Raw genomic sequence first — 12,504 nt, 5'->3', positions numbered from 1 at the left:
CTCTCCCAACCTCAACCCAGTTGAGATTCTGTGGGCAATAAAAAACACGCCTGATCACGAAATAGGACTTCAACTGTGGAGAAGCTAATTGCTGCTGTTATTAGGACCCCGTGCCACGACGAACTCTCCTTTGTATGGACTGATGAAGCCACTGTGTGGCGAAACGTTTCCTCAATAAAGATACCCAAGAGTTGCACATGTGTCTAATTTATCAACGTGTCGGTTCTCTGAACCATTCATCTACTTTCCAAAATGTGTTCAACATTGGTCGATTCTATGCCAAAGCGTGTAGAAATGTTTATAAAAGCAAAGGGTAGTCATATCTCTTATTAAATCAATTATCTGTCATATCATTGCCGTGTATTTTTCAATTAACCATTAATTTTCCAAATAAATATCTTATTTCATCACACACACACACACACACACACACACACACACACGGGGCGGGGCCAGGAGCTAGGACTCGACCCCTGCAACCACAAATAGGTGAGTACACACACACACACACACACACACACACACACACACACACACACACACACACACACACACACACACACACACACACCCACCCACACACACACACACACACACACACACACACACACACACACACACACACACACACACACACACACACACACACACACACCCACACCCACACACACACACACACACACACACACACACACACACACACACACACACACACACACATACCCCTTTGGATTTTCTTCTGTTTTCTTACTAGTTCTTGTTTATTTCCTCTTATCTTCATGGGGAAGTGGAACGGAGTTATTCTCTTCGTAAGCCTTGCGTGTCGTAAGAGGCAACTAGCATGCCAGGAGCAATACTAGTAACCTCTTCTGTATACATTACTCAAGTTAAAAAGAGCCGTGGCCTGGCTGCCAAAGCTCTCGCTTCACACACAGGAGGCCGGGGTTCGATTTCCGGCGGGGTTGAAAAATTTCGACGTGTTTCGTAACACCTATTGTCCTGTTCACCTAGCAGCAAATAGGTACCTGGGTGTTAGTCGACTGGTGTGGGTCGTATCCTGGGGGGACAAGATTGAGGATCCTAATGGAAATACGAAAGACAGTCCTCGATGACGCACTGCCTTTCTTGGGTTATCCTGGGTGACGGCTAACCCTCCGGGATTAAAAACCCGAACGAAATCTTATCTTCGTTGTTCTTTTTGAGCCACCATGATTCAGTGGGATACGGATGGTTTCTTGAAAGATTTTATATATATATATATATATATATATATATATATATATATATATACATATATATATATATAATATATATATATATATATATTATATATATATAATGTGTATATATATATATATGTTATATACATTTTATATATATATATATATATATATATATATATATATATATATATATCTATATATATATATATATATATATATATATATATATATATATATATAATTTCTACACACAGTGAAGAGGCTAATCCAGCCAGGAGCAATGATTCAACCCCTGGAACCACAATTAGGTGAGTACACACATGCACATCTAGTAGCGACCAGTGAAGAGGCGGGGCCAGGAGCTATGAATAGACCCCTGGAACCACAGTTAGGTGCCCGAAATGCTCTGCGTAAAAAGCGGCTTTCTATATAGTATGTCATTGATGTCTACTAGGTCTGTATACCTTGTACATGTGCTTGTAGTAAATAAAGATATATTATTATAATTAGGTGAGTACACATGAATCGACCCCTGCAACCACATTTAGGCGAGTACAAAAATATAGTGAGGAGTTGGGAAAAGGAAGCTGAAGATCATCTGACAGAAAAATATGGAAACAGTTTAAGAATAAGAGCTAGGAATAACATTAGTAGCACAGGCCGAGATAAAGAAGTGTAATATCTTTAAACTGGAAACCTGATTTTTATGTTTAAACATAGAAATAACATGTAGCACTTTATGTCTGTTGTGCTTGTAATTAAACATTTCTTAATGTGTAGTTTAATGTTTATTATGCACCCCATACCCATCCTGTGGGTGGTAGTCAAAAGATTACAGAGGTACATAATGGGTCCAGGGCGTCGAAAGATTACATAGGTACATATTATTATTATTATAATCAAGGGGAAGCGCCAAACCCGGAGGATTATACAGCGCCTGGGGGGGGATGTGGAAGGCATTCAGGCTTAATTCGTGGAACTGGAGCACAGATCACAGAGGTACATAATGGGTCCAGGGACTGGGCCCCAAAGTTTTGATAGCTGAGCAAGTTACAAAGGTATTTACAGATTACAGAGGTACATAGAAAATTGCCTGATCTCCCATTGGAGAGGAATATAAAGGCATTTCTTTTGTCATTTTGGGTTTTGTTTAATTTGGGTCATTAGATGGAAATGTTATATGAGCATTTGTTTGTGTTTACAGCACTGGGAACACATGCTGACAACTTTGTGAAGTGTCCCCCAGCAGCCCTCCAGTGGAACACTCGCAAGTACCGCATTCTTGAAGAGATCATCACCCACCAGCCACACGTCGTCTGTCTTCAGGTAGGATGTCAAGTGTCCATACCATATATACACTGTGAGATGTATGCTTCTCGGAGTGCATATATATATATATATATATATATATATATATATATATATATATATATATATATATATATATATATATATATATATATATATATATATATATATGCAAAACAACCACTCTGAAAGAATAGAGAAATTCCAAGCGCTTTCGTGACTACTCACATTATCACGAAAGCACTTGGAATTTCTCTATTCTTTCAGAGTGGTTGTTTTGCATATTCTGATATCACCTGTTTACTGTGATCTTATTGCATATATATATATATATATATATATATATATATATATATATATATATATATATATATATATGTGTGTGTGTGTGTGTGTGTGTGTGTGTGTGTGTGTGTGTGTGTGTGTGTGTGTGTGTGTGTCGTGCCGAATACCTGGAGTTTACCTGGAGAGAGTTCCGGGGGTCAACGCCCCCGCGGCCCGGTCTGTGACCAGGCCTCCTGGTGGATCAGAGCCTGATCAACCAGGCTGTTACTGCTGGCTGCACGCAAACCAACATACGAGCCACAGCCCGGCTGATCAGGAACCGACTTTAGGTGCTTGTCCAGTGCCAGCTTAAAGACTGCCAGGGGTCTGTTGGTAATCCCCCTTATGTATGCTGGGAGGCAGTTGAACAGTCTCGGGCCCCTGACACTTATTGTATGGTCTCTTAACGTGCTAGTAACACCCCTGCTTTTCATTGGGGGGATGTTGCATCGTCTGCCAAGTCTTTTGCTTTTGTAGTGAGTGATTTTCGTGTGCAAGTTCGGTACTAGTCCCTCTAGGATTTTCCAGGTGTATATAATCATGTATCTCTCCCGCCTGCGTTCCAGGGAATACAGGTTCAGGAACCTCAAGCGCTCCCAGTAATTGAGGTGTTTTATCTCCGTTATGTGCGCCGTGAAGGTTCTCTGTACATTTTCTAGGTCAGCAATTTCACCTGCCTTGGAAGGTGCTGTTAGTGTGCAGCAGTATTCCAGCCTAGATAGAACAGAATTTGCTATCTTGGCTTAAATAGCAACGTTCATCTTGCCATATAGGACAAGTGAAAATTTGTGTATGCAATAATTTCGTCAAAATCATTCTGAACCTAACGAAAAAAAAAATATTTCACTGTGTTTGTTTAGTATTAAATTACTGTAAAGAAATCTAAAATATATTTAGTTGGGTTAAGCTAAAATAAATTGTTTTTGTTATATTAAGGTTAAGTAAGTTTTCTAAGATTCTTTTGGTGCAAAATTAAAAATTTTTACATTAACATTAATGAAAAAAATATATCTTTAAACGTATAAGAGAAAATTTTAGAAAGGGCTTAATTTTAATTGAGTTCTTGCGAATTGACCAGTTTTACATATTCGGTACGACATATATATATATATATATATATATATATATATATATATATATATATATATATATATATATATATATATATATATATATATATATATATATATTGAGAGTTTACTTTAATTCCTACTTTAGGGATCAAAGTATTCTTCACTGGTGTTGAAAAGGTAACGTAGCCTTAATGACCCTTGTCTGGTCAGTATGCTTTAAACCTTATTAACCAAGTTTCCATTTTCCTAAAGCAGTCCCTTCAGAGGAGATGCTATCATGAGTGAAAGGCTCTTGATCAAAGGAATTAGAATAGCCCTCGCCTTCCACTAGTAAGCCAGTGGAAGGCCTCGGTCATATGACCAAAAGTTCCAGTGGAGGGCAGCGCATGACAAAGACCAACGTTAGGAAACACTTGTCCTGTTTTAATGAGGAACCTAACCTAACCTTCAGTCAAACCTGATTACCTCATTAGCCAGGTGTTATTTCTTCCCTGTAGGTTTACCACTTTCCCGTTAATATAATAACGATAATCCTTAATTAAGCAGGTTCCTTTGATGTGCGTATTTGGTTTCACTTTCTCATGATTTTCTAAATAGATTTCATTGATATATTTTAGGCAAATAATATTTGTGACAAGGTAGGATAAAAGTAAATGACTGGTGAATTTCGGCCAGTGATCATAGTTTGAATTGTACAATAGTATTGGTTTTACTATTGAAATAGTACATTGTGTGAATGGTAAAAAAAAAAAACAATATTCTAAGGAAATCCACATAACCCAGCCTAAAAAATATAATTTAACCTTACTCCACCATCAGTAGATATGCATATTTGTTTTATGTTCTGCCAGGCTAATGACCTGGTTAGTCACTGTTATAATGAGTTCTAATCCTGCCCAACCCAGTAAAGGGTTAACAGTATCCATGGCAATTTTAATTTTTTATACAGTATTATGTCTTGTATTTCAGGAGGTAGACCACTACAAAGTGTTGGAGCAAGTGTTGGCTAAACTGGGATACCAAGGTGTGTTCATGCCCAAGCCAGACTCTCCATGCCTCTACCTACCTAACAACAGTGGCCCAGATGGCTGTGCCATCTTCTGGGATAACACCAAGTTCAAACTTGTATCCAAGGAAACGCGCATAGTAGAGGTGTGGCACGTGCAGAGTAATCAGGTGGGTGGGAGTAGCTATGAGGGTGATGTGTGAAGTGACCAGGTGATGTGTGGTTAACAAATAGATGTTATGTGCACTGTGAAATTTAATGATGTGGTACGACATGGAGTTAGTAAGTTTATCTAAGTGAAGGTACACATAGGTACAATTATTTATTTATTTATTTATTTAAAAATTTGAGCACACATACAGAGGTACAAAAAAATACAGATAAGAGCAGCATGCCAAAGCCACTTATACTATGCATAGCATTACGGGCTGGCTTAAAATTAACTTAAGATGAACTAAGCAATGTTGACATCAGTGATAAAACTTTAATGTAAACAGATTACTATAAAGCACAAGTGAGTATTACAAAGACAGGTCATATGGTTGTATGCATTGTTGTACATTCAGTAGAATGGAGTATTCTGTTAGGTAGTGTATTTAAAAAATAATAAAGTTAGATTGGGTTTTAGGTTTAACATTTATGTGATATAATTGTGAGAAACATTTAAGATATACAATTTATAAGGTTCAGTTATTCAGTATTTATTTGGTTTTGGGTGAGTAAGTGATCTTTGAGAAGAGACTTGAATTTATAAACAGGTAGTGTTTCTTTTATATTTACAGGTAATGAGTTCCAGATTTTAGGGCCTTTTATGTGCATTGAGTTTTTGCATAGTGTGAGATGGACACGAGGAACATCAATACATAGTTTAACATATGTGTAAATTACATGGGATAACCCCCCAAAACAAGGTCAGACAAAGTGACTTATTTCCATTGGTGGTCCTTGAAGCAGAGGTATTGTATATAATGTATGATGTGCAGTGAATAGACAGCTGTTATGTGTAGATGTAGTGTAATGTGTAAAAGTGACTTGAATGTTTTATACGATGTAAAGATAGTGCACTGTAACAAGGAGAGTGATCAGATAAATGTGCATTGTATGAAGTTGATGCATAGCTGAGGGGTAGGGGTGTATCAGCAGGGAAGAGCTGTTGCTACCCCTGAGTAACATTATGCAGCTTTATTACCCTTGCTTCTTTAGCTGCTTTAGCCTTCCTGATTTTGTTTGCCTTTTGAAGCACCCAGAAATAAGTCTGGAAATTTCAAATGGATAGTTGCTTAGCCAAAAAATTGTTGATTGCCTGATTAGGCAATCGCCTATTTCCGTTTGCCATATCAAATCAAAATAAAAAAATTATCTCTTCGGGGGCGTTGACCCCCGAAACTCTCTCCAGGTAAACTCCAGGTATCATGCCGAGGCATTTCAGGCAGACTTAACCTAATACTTAACCCGTAAACGGTCCAAACGTATATATACGTTCACCACCGTACTGCCTAACTTTTTTGAGAAAAAAAACATTGTTGTTTTTTAATAGGAAAAAAGAGCATATGGTACCCAGGCATCCCCAATTATTTTAATATGGTGCACAGTGAGTGCTCACACCCATTCTCACATGTCTAGGCGACTCAGGCTTATCGTGGCAGTGTTAAATGTAGGACACAAAACGTATATATACGTTTGGACCGTTTACGGGTTAAAGACTACTTAAGTCTAGACAGGTGAAGTGTGGTAGATTACAAATATTCAACATTTTACTCTATTATTTATATGAGGTAGTATAATTTATGATACAGACATACATTTTTAAGTTTGCAATATTTGGGAGAGTTGTTTCAAACTTGGTTAAAGATTAACATTGTGTGGGTATGGTTGTTATTGAGAGATGAGATGATTTTTAAGTATACATGTAGTCCTAAATTGATTTGTGGGCAGGGGACCTCTTGTTGCTTCAGGTAAAGAGTTCCAGTGGAAGGTTGATATTGGAGTTTAATGTTTTGTATATATAGTACGCACAATAATAATAAGTATGTATATTTTGTATATTAAGTAGGTTCAAGCTCTTGAAGAGTGGTGGGATGTGTTGTCTGGTGCGGGAGTTTGTAATCATCCACATAGTGGCGTTTTGTTGGGTTATTAAAAGTTTAAGGTAATTGGCTGTGGTAGATCCCCAAGCACAGATACCATAGGTGAGGTAAGGATATACAATGGACCCCCGGTTTACGATCAGCTCCCAATGCGACCAATTATGTAAGTGTATTTATGTAAGTGCATTTGTATGTGTATGTTTGGGGGTCTGAAATGGACTAATCTAATTCACAATATTCCTTATGGGAACAAATTCGGTCAGTACTGGCACCTGAACATACTTCTGGAATGAAATAATATCGTAAACCGGGGGTCCACTGTATTAAGAGAGTGACATAAAGTAAGGAGTGCCATTTGGGGTACATAGTATCGTATCTTGGAAAGGATGCCTACTGTTTTGGAAATTTTCTTAGTTATATGCTGGATGTCGGTCTGAAATTTTAAGATTACAGTCAAAGTGGAGACCTAGAAATTTGCTCTCAGTGTGTCTTGTAAAGGGTGAACCATTTATTGATATGTTTAGCTAGATATTTAATGCTCTGTTTCCAAAAAGCATGAAGTAGGTTTTGTATATATTGAGAGTGAGCTTGTTGGTCGTCATTCAGTTTGATATTTTATGTAGCTCGCTGTTTACAGTGTCACTAAGTATAGCCGGGTTTGGGTGGGAGAAGACGTAAGTGGTGTCGTCTGCGAATAGAACTGGTTTAAAGAGTTGCAATGCATTTGGGAGGTTGTTGATGTAAATAAGAAAGAGTAGAGGACCTAGGACACTTCCCTGTGGCACTCCAACAACTACAGCCTGAAGATTGGAGGTCATGCCATTTGTGTATGCATACTGGTAATTGAAAGTGTGTCCTCTGACCCCATAATGCTCTAGTTTTAGGCACAAGATATTGTGCTCTTCCATATCAAATGCTTTCCATAGGTCTATGAAAAGCCTCAAAGGATATTCATTTTTTCAAGTGCTGTATGTATATGTATAGTAATTTGAGCCTCTGAATAATTACATCATTTGTGCTTTTTCTCAGCCTAAACCCAAACTGGCAGGGGTTCAGCATGTTATGGGATAAGAGGTAGGAGTAGATTTGTTTATGTATTGTTTTTTCGAAGATTTTTGAGACCAAAGGCAAGTTAGATATTGGTCTGTAGTTATTTATTTCTGTGGGATCGCCTCCTTTTAGGATCGGGGTGACTCTTGCTGTCTTGAGTATAGATGAGAATGTTGAAGATTCAGCAGATTTGTTAGTGTTACAGTAATGATGGACAGCACATGAGCTGCTTTTTTATACATGATTGGTGGCAAGTTATTTAGGTCTTCTGCCTTGTCTTTTAATGATTTAATTATTAGTGAGACTTCTGTAGTATTTGTTGGTGCTAGATATAGAGTATGTGGGTAATTACCAGTGAGGCAGTCTTGTGGCTGAGTATGTCCATTTGGGATTTTGCTTTCTAGTTTCAATTCTGTAGTAGAAAAGAAGACATCAAGCTTGTTGGCAGTGTCTGTAGGTTGTATGTGTAATTTGTCTGGTTTCGCTAAGTTAATCTCTGTTTCTGTACATTTTTCTAGTGCCCAAAATTTCAGATAGGAAGTATTTGGCTAATTTATGCTTGAAACCTAAATCTCTGTTTCTGTACATTTTTCTAGTGCCCAAAATTTCAGATAGGAAGTATTTGGCTAATTTATGCTTGAAACCTATTGTTTTCTTTCTTTTAAAACATTAAGAAGATACATACTCAGAAAGTGACAAGTACTGAGCTATAATGCATAGAAAATTTTAATTCCAATGATATCAGCTTTGCTTTTACACTGTGTGAATATAGGCTACTTTCATGTGTTTTTAATGATAACATTAACTTATAATGTGACACTTTTTAAGTTAATAAGCAGTGCCTTTTTGTAAGTGCTCTTTTCCCTTGATGTTAGAACTTGGTTATGCCACTGGGAAGCACTGATTTCTACTGTAACCTACAGCTAGGCTTCAGATATTAAGATATAAGGACCCCAATGGAAATAAATCACTTTGACTTTTTTGGGGTTATCCTAGGTAATTTACACATATGTTACACTATGTATGATAATTGTGCTTGATGTGTACCTGCACCTAAATAAGCTTACTTGGGAATGGTGAGATGTGTAGTGACCAAACAGAAGGTGTGTAATCGTGATGTGGGGTGACCATACAGATGTTGCATGTGGTTTGGATCGGATCCATATCTGTTTACAGTACAGGTCTACCATCACAAATCTGGCATCATTGGGACCTGTACTGTGCCGGATTACAGAGTGGTTATGTTAGAATACACTAAATAAAGTTAACCAACTTGACTTACACAAGAAAGTTCATTGAACATCGACAAAAATCAGACATTTCCGCTACTTTGAGCTCAATTTCAAGGTACTTTTCGTCATGAAACCAATCAAAATCATATCTATTTATGTAATGTATCTTCCAGGTAAACTCCATTCTATCGAATGAGACCAAAAAAAACGAGAATACAACCATAAAAACCATACAAAAACTACTACTAAGGGGCGGCCAATGGCTGAAGGGTGAACTCCGTTATTTATCATCCGAATTTTTTTCATTTTTGGTGTACGTTAAGAAGCATCTTTCCATCATACATTGCCCAAGTTTCAATAAGATAACCCAACAAACAACTGAGAAAAAAAAAATATTTACCAAAAATCATATATGGCAAGCCCAAGCCAGGTACTAGAAATAAGTCACTTTGTCTGACTTTTTTGGGTTATCCTAGGTTCTCTACACATATGCTGCTATGTATGATAATCTGTGTAGAGAAAATAGCTTTTTTGTTTCAGTTTTATGGTGCATTATGAGTGTATATCACAGTTAGCCTTTAGCTATACTCTGTTTTCTCTAATATAAGCCCCCAAGACAGGGATACGAGAATGGTACTTGTATCTCACATCCTCTTCATATCTCTATCGAACTGCTCGGTATTATGCCAAATATTATTCATTCTGGAGCATTTACCATGTTTTTATGTTATTTATATTGTTTATTATGTCATATTAGATCAATTGTGATAAGCAAATAAGCTGTAGTGTTGATATTAGCGTAATAATAAATCATATTCCCCTACATTATGAGACTGAGCTCATTGTCAACCGACAGTGGCTTCCAAGCCACCTTATCTTTTATGGACAATGTACTGTATATGTGCTTTACACAACGAGAAGCATTTTTTTTATTCATTGGAACCATGGCTAGGGCTAAAAGTAAGCAGGTTATAACAATAAATGGAGAAAAAGAAATTGGAATGACTTATGCAGCAAGTAGTGCCACCAAACGGTACCAGCAGGTTGGTGTGGCGACCCTGGAAATTTGAAATTATGCTAGCCGAAATTAGTGCTGAATAACCGATGGAACTGGATGTCTGATTGCCGGATTTGTGATGGCAGACCTGTACTTGTGCGCAATGTCTTCTCTTCAGTGTTAAGTGTGTCATAATTTTTTTATATAGTTTCTGGTGGGTGTAGTGATTAATGTGTTGTTGTTTACCATAATTGCATGTTTCATTAAGTGTTTAGGAATTGGGTTGGCTGATTTTTTAACTGTTTAACCACTTTGATTTTAGGTACCAGTTTGACGTTCATGTTTTTTGGTTAAACCAGGAGTAATGCTAACATGGTGGCCCCATGGAAATAGTTTCATGGGGAAGGAAAAAAAATATACTTTTATTAGATGAAAATATTTGCTTAAAAAATTGTTTTATTTTTTTTTTATTTATTTATTTCTTTGCAAATACGTAGTACATTGAGATTATGTATTTACAATAATGGGTTGCAATGCAAAGAGAGCCTTTATTATGCCTAGGCATTATGGGCCGACTTAACATTATTGGCTTACTGACTACTTAACACTAAGAATTATGTCATAGTTGTACAGTAGATTATTAATTATAAGTGAATCTAATTTATATAAGACAAAAAATATATTCATATATTCAAAAATGCTTTTTGTGAAACAATAATTCAATTATATTCCTGTCGACAATGGATAAAAGGTTCGAAAGCAATTGTTGAAATTATGATATGGGAATACGTATTGAGTATGTGAGTACTGAGTATTGAGCATTTAGTCTAGGGTGATTAAGTGGCTTTTGAGAAGAGTCTTAAACTGATTTTCAGACTGCGTTACTTTAGTATCTTCTGGTAATGAATTCCATATTTTGGGGCCCTTTATGTGCATAGAGTTTTTACAGTGTGATATGGACATGAGGTACATCAAAAAGAGATCTGTGTCTTGTGTTATGGTCATGTGTCCTGTTAAGGTTGGTGAGGAGAAGTTTGAGTGGAGGGTTTATATTTGATTGTATTGTTCTGTGTATGTAGTAGGCACATGAATAAGTATGGATGTTCTTAATGGTGAGCAGATTTAGACTTTTGAAAATTGGTGGAGTATGCTGTCGGGAGTGGGAATTTGTTATTCTGACTGCTGCCTTTTGCTGGGTTATTAGAGGTCTTAGGTGATTTAATGTTGTTGATCCCCATGTACAAATTCCATATGTAAGATAAGGGTATATGAATAAATGATACAGTGCCAGGAGAGCTGATTGTGGAATGTAGTACCATCTTTGATAGTATGCCTACAGTCTTAGAGATTTTCTTGGTGATTTGTTGTATATGTGTCTGGAACTTAAGGCTACTGTCAAGGTGGATACCTAGGAATTTTTCTTCTGCAAGTCTTATGACTGGTGATCCGTTTAGTGTTATGTTAAGTGGAACATTTGCAGCTAATAGCTAAATGTCAATGTTTATAATGTTAATTATCAATTTTGCTGGCAGGAAATAGCCTATAAAAGGTGTTGAAATTCTTTATATGTGAGCCATATATGCAGTTCTGTTATGAAATGCAGGAGAAGACAAATACTCCCTCTTGTCCCTTCCTGTAGGCACTCTTGAATGCAAGTAGTAATCTTAGTACAGCAATGCCAAATTTTTTCCCTTCAAAGAACTTTCCTTTAGAACATCAGCCATCAAGGTTAGGCAGATTGTGTTATTTTTAACTGCTGAAAAAGTAGAAGATAATTCAGCAAATTATTTAAATTCACAGGTTTAAAAAAACACAAATTTGGAGGGGATTTCTTTACTGTATTCTGATCGAGTCTCTTCTCCTGAATGCCTTGATGATAATTGTTGGTCTGCCTGCACTAAGTATGACTTGTAGTGTGACTGGAGACATAACTAACAGTGTATGGAAGAGCCTTTCTTGTATTTTTAGTTATGAAAATGTATGTAAGAACATATATTGAGGTGCTGTAATAGCAGGGGAAAATATTTATATCCTTAGAATTGTTTATTTAACCTTACATTGAAAACTCAAAATAATTTGGTTTCAACACTTAACCCTATAAAGTTGATACTGTAGTGTTAATGTCTTTTGTATATTCTCTGCTTCTCTTTCTCTTAAAGGCTCTTTGTAACTATACTCTAACACTTATGCTGTCTGTCTCCTTT

General features: G+C 36.7%; 1 protein-coding gene across 2 annotated transcripts in view; it reads left to right on the top strand.

The window, feature by feature from the left end:
- Positions 1-12,504, top strand: part of cu (NADP/NADPH phosphatase nocturnin) — a 69,580-nt gene that overhangs the window by 37,003 nt on the left and 20,073 nt on the right. For both annotated transcript variants that reach the window (XM_053790095.2, XM_053790096.2), the window contains exons 3-4: positions 2,428-2,549; positions 4,898-5,104. In XM_053790095.2, coding sequence (XP_053646070.1) covers positions 2,428-2,549; positions 4,898-5,104 — 329 coding nt within the window. The remainder of the gene's footprint in view (positions 1-2,427; positions 2,550-4,897; positions 5,105-12,504) is intronic.

Source organism: Cherax quadricarinatus, chromosome 58 (genome assembly GCF_038502225.1).
Source record: "Cherax quadricarinatus isolate ZL_2023a chromosome 58, ASM3850222v1, whole genome shotgun sequence".
Classification (NCBI taxonomy): domain Eukaryota; kingdom Metazoa; phylum Arthropoda; class Malacostraca; order Decapoda; family Parastacidae; genus Cherax; species Cherax quadricarinatus.
This window is presented reverse-complemented; position numbering and strand designations above follow the sequence as displayed.